Raw genomic sequence first — 20,249 nt, forward strand, 5'->3', positions numbered from 1 at the left:
ATGTTTGGGGTATCCATGCGGTGAATTACTTATAGAGTATATTAATCATTAACGATTTCTGAAACAGATCAACGATAAAGTTATAGATCGTTGAGCGTTCGATTCGAACCCTCACTGCGTATATGCTTTTGATGTAGTGGCACTGAAATTAGGTAGACGAAGCACGAACACACGTGCGAATCCTTTTCACAGTTCGAATTAATACCTCCTTCTCTTCCTCTTCTATTTTCTATAATTATTGTTTTTTTTTTCTTAATCACATTCTCTTTTAATTATAACATGGATGTACGGCACTGATTTTATCCAACGAAAATACTTCAAAAGGAATGTTAAATAAATAACCGAAAATACGAACAAATTTACCGTAAGAGTCGTCGTGTCTATTTGTTAATACTTTGTTGATTTTAAAGCTATATCTCTGCCTCTGACGGGAGCTACAAAAGGATGACATGTGTTTGTTCATGACCTAATTTTTTTTTTTTTGATTTGAAAATAATAAATTTTTTAAAAATATGATTATTAGTGGTTAGTTAGATTTAAATACATAGTTGGTAAAAATTATAATTAAAGTTTATGTATAGTAAAAAATATATATATAAAATATTTGGTATTTTTGTATTTTAAAGTATAGTTGCAATTGTTTTTCAAAATGCTTTTTAATTGAAAATACATTAAAATAATTTTTAATTTTTTTTTTATATCAACGCATCAAAATAATCTAAAAACATAAAAAATATTAATTTGAAGTAAATAAAAAAATAAAAAATATATTTTTTTAAAACGCTTTTGAAATGCAAAAATAAACATGATTTAAATTTTTTTTACGAAACTCATTTAAAAAAACATATAAAAACTTTGTTTTAAACTCAATTTTTTAATGAATTTCATAGCATGAAAATATAATTTTCTTTGTTACCAAATATAATACTGCATTTCTTTCCACATAAATGAAAACATAATTTATCAATCATCTCCCAATCTTAACTTTCAAAAATATAAAAGGCCATTTTTTTTTCCAAATTCCCTTAGTATCCTATTTTGTCCATTTTAGTCCCTCATCTTTTTAATATTTTTTTTTTGGTACACAAATGCCTTTTTATTGTCCAGTGAATTGCAAATGCCATTTTCCCCAAAATTTTCAACCTTTTCATATTTGCCCAATCCGGTATTAAATTTAGTCTATTTTGGTCCCTTGTTTTTGTCATATATTTTTTAAATATTTTGGTATGCTAATATTTTATTATTTCTATTTTGGTCCTTATGTTTATTATATATATGTGATTTCTATAGTTTTCATTAAAGTCCATTTTAGTCTCTCTCTCTCTTCTTTTTTTTTCTTTCATATTTTATTCATGTAGTTTTGAAAATTTATATTTCAATCTTAAACTTCATTTTCCTCACACCTTTAGTTTACTAAGCATAGTTATAAAACTCGAACTAGTTTGAAAAGCTCAAAAATATTGTCTAAATCTAGTTCAAACTCGGGACTTGAATCAGTTTGGGTTGAAAGGAAAATAAAGAAAGGTATTGATCCAGTTTAACCCTAATAAAAATTCATAACTCAGTCAACTGAGGTTATAATCTAGTCACTATCTGAGTTAAATAACAATGTGTTTTGTTTTAATATTCATGGAACAAGCCTAAGTTTCATAAAGAATATAACAGGGCTTAATGTTTAAGACTTTGAAGATATTTTCAAATTTTCTTGTCCATAACTTTCTTAGCTACCACAACACTGCCATTGTTATAAGAAAACATTAAGATGCTAAAAAAAAAAAAAAAAGATTCAAAACAAATAGAAAAGAACCCTAAACGTCACAAATTCAAGAACAACAAGGTATCCAACTATTATGGAAGAAGAGTGAGAATTGAAGAGAGGAAGTGTACCATGGTTACTGAGATAAGTTCTTTGATGGCGAAAAGAGTTTTGAAAGCTAAGGAGAAGAAGCAGCTGTTGTAAAATAAATCCATAACCGTACAAAAAAATGTGGGTGTTGTTTATATATAAATACAAATAAGTGGGCTGATTTGGCAAGGTTGATTTCATAAGGACTTGGACTTATATTTGGGCTTGTAGTTTGTCATCCAGTTTATTAGGCCCATAAAAGCCTCTTTATATTTTTTTGAGCTCTCAATTAGGGATCCAGAGCTTGTCCTCGATCGATCACTAAATGAAGTTTTATAACTATGTGTGAGTTGAAAGGGGTGAGAAAGTCAATGAAAAAGCGGGATGGGGAGAGAAAGTTTTGGGTCCGTTATATTTTGATTATTGAAAAAATCTTAGTATTAATGAGTTTATATTAGAGAGAAGGATTTAATGTAACCTTTAACTATGCTGAAAAAACATATTGAAATAAAAATAATAATAATTTTGGTTTGATTTTAATTTTTTCAACCGATTATAGAGTTTTTTTAAGTTAAAAATAAGATTATTAAAGTCTCTATGATATTTTTATGTGAACAAATATTTAAATTTGAGTTTAAAAGGTCTAAAAACTAGAAGCCTGAATCTTTTCTCATTGAAATTGTTTGTTCTATTAAAAAAAACTCCAGCAGATCACAACGTATTGTCCGCTCTTTTAAAAATAATAGGTGCACTTAATTAGCTTTTTTCTTTGAGGGCAGGCAAGTAGTCCTATCTTTCTAGGTCTAGATGTGTCTGATTATTTTTAAATGGTTTTTAGTTTTACTTTTAATTTTAGAATAAAATTATTCAAATAATATTTTAAAAAAATCTGCTATTTTTCTAAGAATAAGATTGAAACTTTTGATGGTAATATTAACAATTACTTTACGAATAATTATATATGAACTTAATATGTTGAATTATTTTAAAATCTACTCATAAATATTCAATAAGAATAAAATATCTATTTTTTTCCAAAACTTTATTAAATAAACTATTCTCTTATTTTTCGTACATTTGCTTGAAGATTATTTTCTTAATTGAAACTTGCTTTTTAAATTATTGTATGTTTTTATTTAAAAAATAATAATCATGATAAAAAAAATATTTTTATCAAAATAAAAAAATAAATACATGAACAGAAAAATGAAAAACTAAAAAAATATAAAAGTGTCGCTATAATGGGACGAGGAATTACTATGAAGTTGCCCACGAAATTAATTGCTTGTCAAGTATTTGATTTTTCTTTAACTTGACGCAAAAAGAGATGTTCAATATTGTTCTAATTAAGACTAATGTTCTTAGAAATTCCTTGGCGAAAAATCTAAACTGTTGCACAATTATCACCGTTGTGCGTAAAAGGAAAGAATTCTATCAAATTAAGGAGTATTGTATGGTGGTAACTAGCAAATATTTGTCACCCTGAGAAAAACAGAAAAGGGATGAAGGAAGGAAGGAATGCTACAATATATTTCTTCAATTAACTTGAAAGCTTCTAGCTAATTTATCTCACCAGCTTCTACAAAAGCTTGGAAATTAACTTGAAACAAACGACTAAGGGTTTCGAGACCTTTTGTTTAACAATTATGAAACGGGCACACACACACATATATTGCAAACGTTCTTTTTGCATGGTTGTGAATAATTAATACTCGTGATGGGAAATATCGAAACTTTTTTTTTTTGGGTTCTTTTCCCTCTCCACAGGAGGAACTGCGGGACGGGAAAACATGGAAAATGCAAATTCTGTAATGAAGGCATCGCAAGCCACAAAAAGATACCGAAGTGTAGATAACCACTATAGCTTAGTTTGTCTGAGCTTCCTTCTGGGTTATGTTGTCATTAATTATAAACTTCTCTGGTGCTTTTTTTTTTATAAAAGAAAACCTTCTCTGCTGCATTAAGCAACATGCATGCAGTTTTCATGAGTACTAACATTTTATAAAAATTAGGATCATTTGGCAGGCACACGCATTATTTACGAGATATATGATATATGGGATTAACTGGTGATATATAAACTCAAGGGAATTCTAATTAATGCAAACCTATGCATTCCCAATAAACTAACAAACGTGATTCAAGACAGAAAACAAGTAGAACCAGACTTACCTCTGGCATGATCAGATAACAAGCAGTACTGGCCCCTAGCTAGCTCTTCATATTATAAAAAGCTGAAGAAGTTGGAGGGCAACTCTCCTTTGGCGGGTAACTGAACACTAGATTAAAGCTATAAGTTGTAATCTATACCATCACCTGCCAAAGAAGAGAAGCCTCTAACTAGTTCACTTGAGGATTTTTGCACTTTTTGTAGCGCATGAGACCATCACCTTTGGGCTCTGGTTATGCAGGCAATGCGCCACGAGGGCTTTATAAGTGCTTGATCGTGGGGTTCTAAGGAATAAACTGTTGAATAAATAGCATATGCTATGTGGATATCCATATTGCGGTGCCTGCTTTCTACGCGTTCCATACAATGATCCTTTTATCTGAAAAGTCTATTACACAAAGTAGTGCTCGAGTGTGATTCTACTTGCATGATTTAGACCCTTCTGTATTATGCCCATCTCTCTCTCTCTCTCTCTATCTATCTATCTTGCCCTATATTGTTTTGAAGGTGAAGGGAAGAGTTGAAAAGGCAATGAAGAGGAGAGAGATGCCGTCCTTCGCCTAGGAAGGTGGCAGCAAAACCTAGGCCTGAGAGGTATATCCTGTGTCATATTCTTTCTCATTTTCATTCACCTTTTATGATTTTTGTTTCTGTGGTATTTCTTTTTCTTTTCACATCTAAACATTGAAATATCTTGGATTAGATTTCCATCTGCGTCCAATCAGAATGCAAAAGGGGAGGTGAAACTATCTTCAACATTGCCTGTCTTCCATGTGTCTGGCCTTAGGAGAACTCCTCTCTCTCATTTTTATAAGGCAACGTATCTTTCTGTATCCAACTAATTGGAAAAGAACTAGATGCGTCATACCGATTGCTTTGGTTTGCGTTGGTAGAAAAGTTTTGTATTCTATGATCTGTTCTCTTTTTGTTTGATTAATGCTTGCTTCGGCTTGCCTTGGTTGCTTAAGTGATTGTAATTCTTTCTGGCCCAAGCAAGCATTTTCAGATACAAAATGCAAAGAAGTGATAACAAAAATTACAAAATTCAAATTAAGGATAGATTTTCTACATTTAACATGCAAAACCCTTTACAGAAGTGATAATCAGATTTTGATCGTCTTCCCTCTCTCTTTGTTCTAGATAGTCAGCTGACCTTCGCTTGCAGATCTCTCCCTCAAAGTACTGACTCCCATGTATGTACCTGTAGGAAACCAAAATCCCTTCACATTGACTCATCAGATCATATCCATGCATGGTCCCTTTTTAGTTTTTACTTGTCTCGTAATTTATTTCCACAGTTGAAAAGTCGTTTAGTAGATTCCATTAACAGTTTTGTGAATGCTTTTTCACATGTGTAAATTCAAGAAAAAAGAGAGGAAGAACTTGATAAAATGAAGATAGCATTGAAGTCTTGAACAATGTTATATATTGGTGGTGCTGTTGAGAGTTGACCGAGCTGCACCTGCCAAGAAAAACTTGTAGCACCAAATTATTTCTTGAGCAAATGCCAGAAGGTATAATTAGAAACTTTTGTTTAAAGGTTTTCAGAAATTATTGATAGGTTTAAGGGCTAAGAGCAGGACTAATTTAGCCCCAGAGGTATAAAAAGCCCGGCAGGCTTAGAATTCTAATCATATTCATGTATTGCCTCAAGAGTTGGAGTGATAACATGGGCAGATGTAGCAGCCCAATGAAAAACTTTAGATAATACTAGAAAGGTGTCCAAGGTCCTTTTTTTTCTAGCATTGAAAAAAAAGAGAGCTTAGAAGATGATAGCGTTTTTAAATGAATAAGAGGAACTGGAAGTTAATATGAATAAATTTTATTAACTTGATTAATTAAATAAAATGAGTATAAAAAAAATATAATAAAAAAATAAGGATAAAAATTGATACAAATACAAATTGACATGACATATTTAATTTTTAAAAGGCCATGAGTGGAACTTAAGGTGACAATGAAGAAAAAAATTCCAACATGACACAACTGTTATGCCTGTCGTGTACACATGTCTATCCACCAAAAAGATTTTTTTAAATGTTTTTTAAATAATACTTCATTAAAAAAAAATATTAAATTGATGTATTTTAAATATTTTCTATTTAATTTGATATATTAATATTAAAATAAAATATTTTTAAAAAATATTATTTTTGATACATCTCTAATTCAAAATATTTTTAAAAATATTTTATCAAAGACAAACTAATTGCATTTTAACGTGATATATACTTTACATATTCTGCAGGAAAACAAGAATAGAACGCAACATTCAGACAGCTTTCACTGCTACGTAGAACACGAGCATGGGCATTGATCACTCCATCTTCATAAATGAAACGTTGAGAGGGGGGAGTAGGAGAGATTAGACAGGGCAACAGTACCGAAATTAGCTAGGCTGGTAATGTTAGGGTTGCCATAGGGTGAGCCGCCATGTTCGAGAAGCAAAACGCTAGCGTTTTAGAGAGTGACAGCTAATGGACAAGCAGTACGTAGTTCCACCACCCACAATTATGTATATGATATCGTCAGAGCTGAAGTTGCATTGTCCATGAAAGGGTAATTTGGAGCTGGGGAAAGAGAGTTTAATTAATTAGTGGTGGTTTTTCGAGTAGTTAGTGTCGTGCATGAAATTAATAAAGGCTGATATTTATGCTTTGTTAGATGCGTTAATTAGTTGTGGAGGTCAACTATATGAGAGCATTCTATATATTCAAATTAATTTATTGCAAAGTCGTCCTTCTGCAGTAGGGCATCACACTTTCTTCATTTCTTGAATCCTGGGATGCAGTTTGCCGATCATTGTCAAACTTTGTGTGTTTTTTGTTTCAGAAGTTATCGCCGTGATTGTTGATTTTCTACTTATGCACGTTTGGCTGGCTTGTTTTTTAAAACGAAGTGTGTTTCCATTGTTTGCTTCTGCGTTTGAAGCAAAACAAATTGTTTGGTAAAATAGCAAATATTATTTACTGTGCGTAGGATCCACCACAATTAACGTTTCAAACACCAATTTGCCGAAAGCAACATTTACCTGCTTTTTCCTTAATGTTGGTGCAGAGTGAATTACTTCACCTTGCCTATTCACTTCAAGAAAAGTGATGTAGCAGCTGCATCAGTTGCCTTGAAAGATCAAGCAACTCTGCTAGTGAAGTTAGATGAATTTGACAGAGATATCAATTTACAGAAACGGATGGATATAAGGAAAAGGGCTAAGGCTCGCCAACGCAGGGAAACTCATTTTGATTTGAAGAGATTGTCATAGATGGAGGTGGATAATTCTGACTAGAAAGTTAAGGGAGAATTGAGCACGGATTAGAGTGAAAGTGACGGTGGAAAAAATGTTGCTTCCCAGTCAACACATGATTTGCTGCTCTGGACTGTTAGTGATGCTTCTTCTAAAGAATATTCCCAACTTTCAATGGTGAAAGAAAGATTTGAAACATGGAAGAAAAAATATTGAAGTTAACAGTGCCAGTGAATTAATTTTTTTATGCTTTTTACGTGAACAATGTTTTTTATTGTGTATTAGACCATTAGACCCGGTAAAAAAAAATTATTTTTTTTATTTATGTTTTATTTTAAAAAATATTATTTAATATATTCAATAACACTATATAAATTTAAAAATAGATCGCATAATGGCACTTAGCATTTACAGAATTTGATCGCAATTTCAATTTTATTTTTAATAATATTTTACCAGATTTTGTTGGATGCTCAAAAAGTCATGAAAATTGTAGTTCTTATTGGATGAATTTCATACGTGATGAAATTATAGATAAGTTAATGGAACAATAAAAAATATTTGATATAAAATATTATTTATTTAATAATATAATAGTTATACTTAAATCTACAATATTTAAATTAAAAACCATCAATATTAATATATATTTTTTAAAATTTTTTTTATAATCTCAATTTTAAAAGAATTCGTAACCAAACACATTAAACTACTTTTTCTTCAATCTCAATTTAATCACAGTTTTAACTAAATATCTATTTTTTTAAACCAATCTCAACTAAAAATAATTTTTATAAAATAATTTTTTTAAAATAATTATTAGAATAGTTACTGTAGTACCAACCACACTAAAAAAAACAGGTATTGGGTGGTGCAGATTTCTTGGTGCTTGTTTCGTCGGAATTCTCTTTTTTTCATGGGTTTTGTGCCTCCGATAGAGGGAGGTACTGTGACTGTGTTCTTCTATAGACAAGTCATATCAATGTTTATGAATATATTAACTACCTACAAACATGTTTATCCCAAATATAAAAATTTTCATGAGTTTTTTTTTATTGTATAATTAAGTAATAAATTTTTTTTAAAAAAAAATTATTATATTTAAGTAGGTTATATGACCCGAACCATGAATTTGGCAGATTAACCCGAGTTTGTTAATTTTTTTTTAATTTTATATATATTTTTTAATTTTATATTTTAATTTTAAATTTTTTCTTCTTCTTGTCAAATTAGGAACTGGAATGGAATAGATATATATATATATATCTGACCCCGCGTAACATAAGCACTGATGAGTGAGAAAGCGTGCTACAGATTGGGAGCTCAGAAGGCAACATTCATTGGTACCATTGGAATCATCTTTGGGGGTTCCACCTTACCTTGAGACGCCTGTTGATGAAAGAGCTTTGGTTTGGCTCCGTCATTTTTATTTCCTTTTCCTCTTTTTTTTTTTTTCTATCTCAATTTCCATAACCAGCTCTTTCCAAATTAGCAAAGAGACAATTAATTTTTTTACTTTGCTGTCAATCTTTTTATATTAATTTTAATTGCTATTTTTAAGCAAATTAAACTTTTTAATGTTTTTTATTTATTTTTTATAAAATTATTATTATTTTCTTTTCATAAGATTATTCTAGTTCCATGAAGTATATTAATAAATTTGGCTAGTTCAAGTAATTTGCTTAGGTATTTTTTTTTTGTTTTTTTTTTTTCAATTTCATTAAGAATTAAACCTTGAAAAAAAAAATCTATGAAATTGCAAACTAGAGCACTGTATTGCAGGAGCATGAAACTTCATTAAACTCCGATAATGTGAATGAATTAGATAGCTTTTTACAATTTACAAAACTGAAGTATTTTATACAAGTATTAACAAAAATAGAAAACCAGCTAAATAAGGAGTGAAATTGAAGGGCTAAGGTCCTGAGAAAAACACTGATTGACTGCAACATATGGATCAATAGTCAATAGAGAGAGTTGTAGGTAAAGCAGGTGGCCACAATGGAGGCTACACAAATCACCAGTGAAGGAAGAAGGGTGACATTCAGGAGCTTACTCTCGCCCAAGTACCCAGCAAGTGTAATTGTGCCATCTGCAACTACACGGGCTAAAGTCCCGGCTTCTGTTGAGAGCAAACCACCATTATAGGTTCCGCGGGAAAGCCTGGATGACATGACTCGAGAGAGCAGCGACAAATTGACCCCTAGATGAAAAGCAAAATCCACAAAACTAGGTTAGCAATTAACCTGCTTTGTTGTAACATCAAGTTATCCTTCACGTCTCATCATATTTTATATTCATCCACAATAGTTATAATAGCTGGACTGTAGGTCTTGAACAAAAATGGATACCCCAATATAACGTATCAACCACTTCGGTGCGGGAATAGTAGAAGTCACTCCCTGTTGGTTCATTGCAATTCCACAAGTTTAAATTTTTAGCTTGTTTTTTCTTCTGATTTGAGTCCACAATTATTTGATTGCTGCAATATGGATTAAAAAACTAAGATATAAGAATAGCAAGGTACATCTTTTCAAAACATGTGTGGAATGTCCCAGAAAAGCTTATGGAGAGCTGCAACCTGACCCATTGTTTGAGTTTTTCCCCTTATTGAGGAGAGCACTGCCCTCCTCCAACTCCCTCATTTCTTTATGTTCATCATTATGAGTAAAACAATATAATTGAACAGTTCCTCACCTTCAAGTACCTCCGCAGAAACAAACATGATGAGTCCAGAGCAGACATACTGTGGGACAGTATACGGGCTTATTATATGGAAGCTCAGTAGTATTCCTATGCAAACCATAATTTCTGATGCCAATAAAATTTGCCTGCAATTGGATCAACGAGGAAGAACTGTATCAGGAGGATATGACAAACAATTCCAGAGGTTTAGATAAGCAAAGATAAAACTTTGGAATTCTATACAATTCAAAAGCATGCTTCCTGTATGAAGACTTACCTATCTTCAAACATGTTGCTAATGTAGCTTCCAACAGCAATGTTTACTGGAAGGACTGTTAGCCCTAGGCATGCAAGAAAAATTGCCACCGAACTTGTAGACCAACCGAAGTAGTATGTAGTAACAACACTAGATTCTGAGAGTAAAACCTCCATTGCATATTTGAGCATGAAATATATCAACAGCTGAACCTGAAGACATTAAAGAGACTTAAGTGGGCAGTAGCAGATATGAGACGCAAAGAAGCAGGCACAAGTCCCAGTTAGCCAGGCCTGGCTGACAATGACCAGCATATTGAAAGTGAGGTTCCATTCCACAAACTAACTGCAAACTCAGTAAGAAGTGTATAAATCTCAGTATAAAATGCTACACTATCTGCTTAAGGGAAAATCTTGATGCAGTAGGTATAGGAGGCTGGTAAAGCCAACAAAGAGAATGACCAGAACCTTTGGATTGAATTCCTTGGTTTCCTATTGGGCCAAGCAGCCACCTAAGACACAAAAATTATCATGAAGCCATACTAGAATCTCCTGAGAGCTTTCTGTCAGTCCTGACCGGTGGTCTTCGGAGAAAATGGCCTTTAAAATGTAATGATCATATCAATTCCTCCATAATGCCTAATCATACCATTGGGGAGATATCACTGATGACAGAGATGAAACTTCTGCACCATCACTTCAAGCATAGTTCCAACAAATTATAATCGGTTACTTAGCCAAATAGTTTTATAGACTAACATCCACACTCACATTTAATGCAAGAACTAATGAACTTAAATTCCTCCATGTAACCTGATGAAACTAGTGAATTTTAGATTTAACATGATATAGTCTCGTACCTTTACAGAGGGTGTAAGTAGCTTATATGCCGATCCAATTGACGTGGCTGGTCCTCGGGATTCCTCTGGAGCTCCATCACTTCCATCAAATTCTCCATCACCGTCTTCAGTCTCTTGCTTGTCTTCTGAATTCAATAATAATGGTTTTTTAAGACCCTTCTCGAGGGCATCATTTTCTACCGGTTCTGTCAATCAAAAGAATCAAAATCTGGATCATACATTTTAACACAATGGTGTCAAAATTTTGATATTTTTCAAAGTAAATAATTAATGCAGGGAAAAATATTAGTCATACCTCCTAAACCTAGCTAACCCCAACTCATGCCTCAAGCACAAACAGGTCTCTCCTAGCTACAAGTCTACCTTTAGCCCAAAATCTAGCAAGTTTTGGGACCCAGCATTTCAATTGTTGGATTACAAAACAAGCATGTGGTAACGGTTATTCAGCCTTAAATGACATTTGCAAGCATGATCCTATTAGGCCCTACTTGGTGGATAAGAAGTGTTGTAGGTATTTACCAGCACATGATTATGTAGAATAGTGAAATAAGTAAACCTATCAACTCTAAATGCCCGATAAACTTGTTGTGATGATAAACTATGTCTAAAATGTTTGAATAAGTTGAACCTTTGGTTGAAGTTTAGCATGCTTTCATCCAACCAAAAAACAAGATATGCTTGATATCAAAATTTTCTTAATATTTGAAATAAAGAAAAGGAAAACACCAGTAGGGTTAATAACAATGTGAAACAAGGAGTTCTGATCCCCTCTTATAAATATCCAAATATATGTAGTATGATTACAGATTGAAAAGGTCATGAGTATACGTGCAAGATCAAACTCGAGGTGCAGTGTGAGAGTCAATATACCAGTAGTAGATTCCTGTGCTGCGCTGCTCTCTTCAGTCTCAAGACAAGGTTCTCTAAATGAGATCCACAGCCATACTAGATATAAAAGCCAAGCTAGAGACATAACCCAGCCTGGCAAAGTTTCTTGATTGAATGTAAGCTTGTAAATTTTAAAGTTAGTTTGAAGTAAGCCAGCAAGAGCAGGACCACACGCCATTCCAAGAGCACTAGCACTAACAAAACCTGCTGATGCCTGCATGCGTATTTTAAGTGGTACGCAATCACTGATGTAGCGCCGATTAACAGCTCTAGCAGAACCCAATCTACACCATAAACAGTATGATTAAGTCAACTTAGACAAGGTAGACGTAAGAAAATACTGTAAATTTTATGAAATTTCCACCATGCAGCTTGAAATTCTATGAATGACCTCAGGTTATATGGTTATTCTCTTATACTGAACTTTAGGATGTTCCCCTGCATGTGGGTGTGTGGGTGTGAGTATGGGTGTTTAAAGAGCTCCATGTCATACAACAAAAGATTGGTTGCTCAAGTCTATCATAGTTTAGAAGTCAAGACCACCCTTGTGATAACCATTCAAGTCTGTCTGAAATTCGTGATGATGCCAAATCACTCAATTTGTAACATATAGTACCTACAAAAGATGACTACTCTACAAACCACCTAGTGCAAATTATTCCCATCATGTAAACAGACATAAAAAATGACAAGGAAGAGGATGAAGATTGCTTACCCACAGAAAAGACGGCCAATTAGAAGAATAGCTATAGAATTAAAGTCATATGCCAATGCATACATAACATTTCCGATGAACAGAACAATGCTGCTAAATACAAGAGGTTTGAAGTATGACTTATTTGACCAAGCACTAAAATACACAGAGGAGAACACCTGTGCAACAGCCATTGACCCAATCACAATACCACAAACTGTTGCTGCAGCTCCAAGGCTCATAGAGTAATCATCTGCTGTAGGTACAATAATATATGTATTGACCATATAAAGAAATGTGTTGGCTAAGTTCAAGAGAAGCGACATAAAATGGTATCTCTGATCATCAACAGGTCCCTCAGAAGTCGGTAGCTCTTCTTGCATGATGAGTGCATGTTGTGCCAAGAAGTTGAGGAAGTTTGTTGAGTGGGTTAGCCTGTCAACAGCTGCTTTCATTGAATCAACAACAGGTTCCTGCAGATTAACACCAGCAAACACCATAGCAACTTGGTCAGTTCCAAACCTTACAGCCACTAGACTGCCAAAATATAAAGCTTCAACATGGTTTGTTGGAAATCTCGAAAAGGAAATGGATTGGGTATGGAAAACCAAAAGAAACCTGGAAGGAAAGAGCAGGCTGATCATAAATTGATAGGTAGCTTCCCTGATGTTCCTGAAGTTCATGAAGATTGCGTGATATGGCTCCAACAACTGCCCCTAGACCCTGCACAAATTGTCAGTAGCAACTCATTAACTCAACATATATAGTTCTCTTTCTTGAAATGAAAGATCTAGAAAGAATTTCAAGCATTAGAATAGAAAGTAAAATAGTGAATTTCTCTGAGTTAGGCATATTACCACATGCTTGAACACTTGCTGCAGCTGGGAGTAAGGATGATTAGCACGAGTTTTGACATAGTAATCAGTGAATCTATATCCAAAACGTTTATCAAACTTCTTCAGTATCTTACGCAGACCAATGGCATTTATCTCAATAAAAAGGAGAAGCTTTAAGAGATCTCGTCCCACTTGTCTATAAGCTTCTCGTAACTGAGATATTTCAGATATATTTGGCTGCTGCTGAAGAGCCTCCTGCTGCTCATTAAGCTTGGCTATTCTGCTTGCAAGCAGCCCTTGTTGTTCCAAAAGAAAAAGGACAATCTTCTCAATCTGGAATTGGAATTACAAAAAAAAACTATTACACCACATTTTGTTTCAACCTCAAGTGAGGGACTCAGTTTGGAAATGTCACAAAGACAGCAGAAAGCATCATATTGACAGGAGGCTTCTGAATTCTGATATAACTTACAGTTGAGAAGTGACAGTTGCAACACACTCACACGTGCAAAACAAGATAACATGCTTTGTGCATACATATGTGGGGTTTGATATATCTACATTGCATTACCCAAGTACTTCTCTATACCTGATTATCCAACATTCTTGAGAAATCCTTGAGCACATGTGGGCGATCTTGGGTTCCAACTTCAATTTGTTGAGCATACTGTCTAACTTTCTTCTTCATTAATTTGTAGTTGATATAGTATCTACAAGAAAGCAGATCCATGAACAAAATAAAACAGAAAACTTGAGGAAGCTTGAAGAGAATGCTTTACAATCATGCATTACAGTGCACAGAAACAATGGACTTCTTACTGTCACCATCAGAATGCTGCAACAACATGGCAGCAACATGCATAATCAAGTGAAACAATTCTCACACCATATGTACAACCCTCTAAAGTTCTCTTTTTCTATCAACCTAATGACCTACATGTAAACATGTGAAATGAAAATGTGATTTAATTCAGAGATTTCAGAGATTACTGGAAATAAACCCAAACTTTGATTTGGTTTCTGAATTTAATTAAGGAATATAATCATAACCCAGTTGAACAAAAGCTAAGCTACAAGTGTTACACTCCCACGGAGATGGATTAATGGCTCCAAATCAAACACGTTAAGCACAAATACCATTTGACATCTCCAAATAGATTTTTGATCCGCCAAAGGAAAAAAAAAGGGGGGGGGGTTGTTTCTTTGCCAAATAAACGGACTGAGTATACAGTGCTTATCAGAGTGTTCTGATATATCATACATACCCTTGCCATTCTTGAATTTGTCTTTCCTTTAACTTTTTCCCGAAGGCAACCATTTCTTGCTGGAAAAAAAAAAAGGAGGCACACAATTTGAGGGTCAGAAGGGAAAGGCAGCACAATATTGTTGCAAGAACTCCCATTCAACTAAACAATGACAATCCTACTTTTGATGCCAAGAAAAGAAAATGGCAATTAATGGATATAGAAGCTCTCTGCAAACCTTGAAGTGCAGCTGTCAAAGAAAACCATTAGACATTTCAAACTGTTGCCAACTTCCTATCATGTCAAAGGATATAGAAGTGTACTAGCCAAACATGAATGGGAACAACAATAGTCAGGCCCAAATCTTGTTTGAAGCAGAGCTGACAGCCCTCGTTGCATAGCCAAATATCAAGAAAAATGCAGAAAGTCGAAAATGATCAGACCAGCTTATAAGACACGAATGACGTGGAAAATGCAAAGTGGATGTGTGTCAGACATAAGCAACTTGGCATGTAATCTTAAAAAGCCTGTATGCAAAATGCACAAACGAATGCCTTCTTGGATTACCAGAATCTCTAACTTAAACATTGTGTTGCTATTAAAACCAATCAAAACTTCATCTCACATAAGCCGCAGAAACCTCAATTGAACTCCCGAATAATAATAATAATAATAATAATAATAATAATAAGAGGATGCCTAATCTGTTTTATGAATCAATTAGTTCCTTCTGTTAAATGAGTTGAACACTGTCACAATTACGCAACACCAAAAAAATACACGAACACAGACAACAGTGTAAAGTTAAACCATCCCATAAGGGAATATGGTCATTTGACAGCCAAGCAAGCCCCAATTCCAAATGTTTTTCAATTGATCCATCATTAAAAAAACAAGAACACAAATTTCTCCAGTTGGGAATATTCATCTTGAAAAACAAAACAAAACAAAAAGTAAAAGTTGTGGATCATTTCAAAGCAACATTTGACCCTAACCATTGGCCCACAGGAATAAAAGTATGAAATTACTCAAGTCAGCTTTTATCTTTGACTTGCTCATCGCTGTCTGCTAATCAGTTTCTTATTATTATTATTATTATTATAAGCAACTTAATTTGACCAATGTCACAACTATTACCAGCAGTCAGTTTCATTTATCACCATTTAAACTATAAATTATTTTATTTTTAAAACGTACGGACTTAAACAAAATTAGATAACACCCCCATGACGTTTATTAACTTAAAAATAATCCTTCTTTTATTAACTAAGATATCGAATAAAAACTAAAATCATTATCAACAAGTTCAGTGATTAACTTTTAGTTCCAGCTTACTTCCACTCTCCTGAACAAAGGTGAGGAAAGACAGGAAACAAACATGACTTAAATCCAGTAAATTAGAACAAGAAAATGCATTTTCTGTGTAACCAAACAGAGGTTATAGAATTAGAAGAGAAAAAAAAACGTGATACCGGATTGAGTTTCCAAAGAGATAATGTGTTTTGTTGAGAAGGAGCTTAGATGACCATCAGCGAACCAACACCTAAAATAACAAAGAAACGAACACGAACACAACGTTAATTGCTATTATCAAGCGGTGAATTCGGTTTTAGCAGCTACACGAAAATAAGAGAGATTTATTTACCTGAAAAATGAATTCTCTCATAAATCGGATCTTTATTTATTTTTATTTTGCTCTATTATTGTTGTTGTTGTTGTACAAGAAGAGTAAATACAATTCTGTTGAAGGATTTCAAGGAGGGATTGCAAGAAATGAAATCGAAGTGAAGAGCAGAGAGTGTCGGGGGGAGGGGGGGTTTCTATTCTGTTTCAATCATTCATGAGTGAGTAAGCGGGAGGGAGAGAGGGAGCTTTTATGAGGATTTGATTGCTGTTTGTTTGTCTGTCAGTATGGCGGCGTCCTTTTTAGCTTTCCTTCGTCAGCTTCCGTTCTTAAGAATATTAAAATATTTTTTGGGGACCTCTATGCAAAGTGTAGGAAAGATTGGTGGCTCTTTTCACAGTTCATAAAGGACACTCTGCTTCTGTGGCTGAGAATGGCATGCCTCTGTCACCATCCTACATTTACTGATTACCTTTAATATTAAAAATTTATTTAGAAATTTAGTTATGGATGGTTTTTTAAATGTTTTAAATTAAAAATATATTAAAATAATATTTTTAATTTTTTTAAAAATTATTTTTGATATTAGTGTATATTTAAAAACACTAAAAAATATTAATTTAAAATAAAAAAATAAAAAATTTTAATTTTTTTTTAAATATTTTTAAAATGCTCAAATGACTAACTAATTTTTTCGGACCTCAGGGGGTGTTGTCACCGTAATCATCATTTAATGAACTCTTTTATGGATATGTACTAAGAGTTTTTTATTTTTATCCTAACATTCAAGATATACTTGCTGCTGATATTTAGGCAATGAGATAAACAATTTTTCTCAGTTGGTTTTAGTGCATGTTTATTCTGCTTAAAATGCTTTAGAAATGTAAAATATTTTTCAATGACAATTATTATGAGATGACAATGGTAATATGAGGATGATGATAATGATAAAAGATATGGTTCAATGAGGTGGTGATGACATAGAAAATAGCGATGGTGAAATAGAATTATCATAATGATACTTTTAAAATAATCAAAATTTACAACATGTTTAGGAGTGATTTTCATATGAAGGTTGGTAAAAATTTATTTTTTATTTTTTAAAAAAAATATTTTAATTTATTAATAACAAAAATAAATTTTAAAAAATAAAAAAATATATTATATTAGTATATTTATAATTAAAAATATTTTAAAAAATTATAGCTATCATCCCCTCGTGATCATACAAGGACAGGTAGGTGTAGGCCTCGTAGCGGTTGCTTTTTAAATATGATGTGACATTAACACATCAAAACGATTCAAAAGGTTAAACACATTTTTTAGGTAGAGTCCCCACAGTCTATCACATGGCATGCTATCTCCAGATGTGCCGTGCCTGCTTCACCAAATAAAACAGATATATAAATTATAAAAGGAAGAAAATCAGAAGAGATCTAGTGGTGCTGTCGTGGCAGCTGTCCTCGCCTTGAAGTTGGAGGGAAGGCAAAAGTAAGGCCCAATCATTCATTCGGGTAAAATCTAGCCATCGCTACCTTTCTTTGCATGTTTTCCTTGACTGGGCTAAACCTTCCCCACTCAAGGAACGACGATACCTGTATGAAAGATAATAATCATTAAAAACAGGCACTGTATACTGCCACGCATGTGGCTGCTAAATTTTGATTAAAATATTTTAAAACAATATTTTTTTAAAAATTATTTTTAAAATTAATATATAAAAAATTAATTTTTAACAAAAAAAATAAAATATTTTTTAAAAAATGAGTATAACCGTAATTCCAATACTCGCTATATAGTCATTCTAATTTTTTAAAGTTTTTTTATTATAAAAATATATTTTTTAATACAAGATACTAATTTAAAAATTAAATTTTAATACATTTTTATATAAAAAATTTAAAATTATAAAAAAAAACCAAGAGATAATTACCACATTCTTCAAAAAAAAAAAAACCAAATAATCAAGAGAAAAAAAATCGACATCCACAAAAATCTCAGTTTTCCAATCGAAACTATAAGAATTAAAAAAAAAAAAAAAAAAAAGTGCGGGAGTCAGATCGATCTGAAGGAACGAAGAAATTGTCCACTAGGAGGAGTAAGTTAACGCATGGAACCAATGATTCATCTAAATCGGGGTTGGGTAATCCAGATCTTGGACGATTTTTGCTAAAGCAAGCAAGAGATTTGGTTTCTTTGGGAGATGATTCCTAGAAGGCTGTTGAATTAGCCAGATCATGGTTCGCTTTTACGGAGCGGACATCTCACTCCTTGTAAAGATTATCACGGGAATAGTTTTTTTATTTTACACGAAATCTGATGTAAATGGAAACCTTGCTTCTACTTGTGTAATCCTTTATGTTCCCAACATCCCACCTCAGTTGATTTCCTTTCCAACCCGATTGCAAGCAACTGAAGATATGATTAGCACCGGATATGGGTAAGGTATCATCTATCACTGAAACCTTTATTTACTTGAACAATATTTGAAAGATTTCTTTTGGCTAATTCAATCCAGGATGCTGGGTTTTGGGAGTTGAATTTTGGAAGGCAAATTCATGGTCTGGATATGGATCACAGTGAGAGAAAAACTTCATGTGGAAATGTGGTGAGATTCTTGCAGCTGCATCAGATGGCGAGTGCAACTATTCGATTGTTGTGATTTTCTAGTTTAAGAGATTACTGAGCCGTGCTTCTCATTCAAGGCTGCTCCATCATTTCACCAGAGTGTCAATGGCAGAAGTCACCTACTGCGCTTTGTTCTTGGTGAAATGGCAGCTGGACTCCTCATAATTTCCATCTTTACCAAATTCCTTAGTGAATAGGACCTTCCCAGTTTTTATCTTGGTAGTAATTTTGATTCAAATATGTTGTGATACATACGATGTTCGCCTTAGATAGAACACGTTGTGATATATACAATGCGGCCTTGCCGTGTTCAAAGTTGTTCTTGAGTTAGGGTTCTTGTCTTGCTAGAAGGGGTGGAGCAAACTTGTGTCCCTATGGAGGGTGGCTTGTCCGATACTTTGAACAAAAGTCATCATTTCTTAATTTTTTTTATATCATCTATTATTTATTAATCTCTCATTTATTTTTTAATCTTGCTGACTAAGATTTGGCCAATGCGTCTTAATTGTAAAAATAAATTGATTTAAAAACTAAATTGTACATGCCATAAAATCAGAGGGACAAAATGGTTTTCAATAAGGACTAACATATCATAAAAACAATATATAAGGACTGGAATAAATTGTTAAGAAACTTCAACACTCAAAATGAATTTTTGTAGCAACTTGATTTGGTTAGCGCGCGTAAAACATAAGATAAGAATATATAACGTTTAATCATTCAGTCCACTCCATTTTTTATTTGTAATATCCAGTCCAGTACAACATATTATCTTAGCTTATTAAACATCATCTAGTATCTAATTAATTAACTAAACAAAAGGGATTAACATATTACCCATGGACGACGACACTCTCTTGTATCTGATCTGATGGGGTGAATTTGCTCAAGTTCGTTCACATCCATTTCGTGTTTTTAAAATATATTTTTTTAAAGAAATATTTTAATTTTTTTCTTTATTTTAGATTAAATTTTTTGTTTATACTATTTTAATATATTAATATTAAAAATATTTTTTTAAAAATAAAAAATATTATTTAATATATTGTTAAACACAAAAATATTTTAAAAAATGACAGCTACATGCACCTAGACAAGCATGGAAGAGACTGCTAACCACGAACGAGGTAAAAACAAAAAAACATGATGAGAGTGAATGTGCTGAGCTTTAACGTTTTTCTTATCAATAATGGCTTGCGTCTTGTCTGTTTTGTTTCGGGACATGACGGATCATGAGATTCTATCTTGGTGGCTCCAGGGAAGTCCTACAACCCT

At 32.9% G+C, this 20,249-nt stretch overlaps 1 protein-coding gene and 1 long non-coding RNA gene across 7 annotated transcripts; one reads left to right on the forward strand and one right to left on the reverse strand.

Annotated features, from left to right (window-relative positions):
* Positions 1–9,036: 9,036 nt before the first annotated feature.
* LOC118028532 (SPX domain-containing membrane protein At4g22990) lies at positions 9,037–16,612 on the reverse strand. 6 transcript variants are annotated; one of them, XM_073408090.1, is made up of 13 exons: positions 16,368–16,612; positions 16,195–16,265; positions 14,905–14,972; positions 14,744–14,802; positions 14,068–14,188; positions 13,500–13,811; positions 13,261–13,365; positions 12,664–13,115; positions 11,931–12,232; positions 11,061–11,245; positions 10,223–10,413; positions 9,958–10,091; positions 9,037–9,463 (listed from the first exon to the last, which is right to left on the reverse strand). In XM_073408090.1, exons 4-13 carry the CDS (start codon positions 14,794–14,796, stop codon positions 9,225–9,227), a joined length of 2,094 nt encoding a protein of 697 aa, XP_073264191.1. In that variant the 5' UTR covers positions 14,797–14,802; positions 14,905–14,972; positions 16,195–16,265; positions 16,368–16,612; the 3' UTR covers positions 9,037–9,224. The 6 variants fall into 6 exon arrangements, 5 of the variants coding, with proteins under 5 accessions (XP_073264191.1, XP_034888026.1, XP_034888027.1 ...); XM_035032135.2 differs by lacking the exon at positions 14,905–14,972; XM_035032136.2 differs by lacking the exons at positions 16,195–16,265; positions 16,368–16,612 and having other exon boundaries at positions 14,961–16,046.
* Positions 16,613–18,052: 1,440 nt separating this feature from the next.
* Positions 18,053–19,406, forward strand: LOC118028531 (uncharacterized). Its single transcript, XR_004684033.2, has 2 exons — positions 18,053–18,786; positions 18,865–19,406. It is a non-coding gene; the product is annotated as an uncharacterized lncRNA (long non-coding RNA).
* The last annotated feature ends 843 nt before the right edge of the window (positions 19,407–20,249 follow it).

The sequence above is a fragment of the Populus alba genome, chromosome 3 (assembly GCF_005239225.2).
Source record: "Populus alba chromosome 3, ASM523922v2, whole genome shotgun sequence".
NCBI classification, from domain to species: domain Eukaryota; kingdom Viridiplantae; phylum Streptophyta; class Magnoliopsida; order Malpighiales; family Salicaceae; genus Populus; species Populus alba.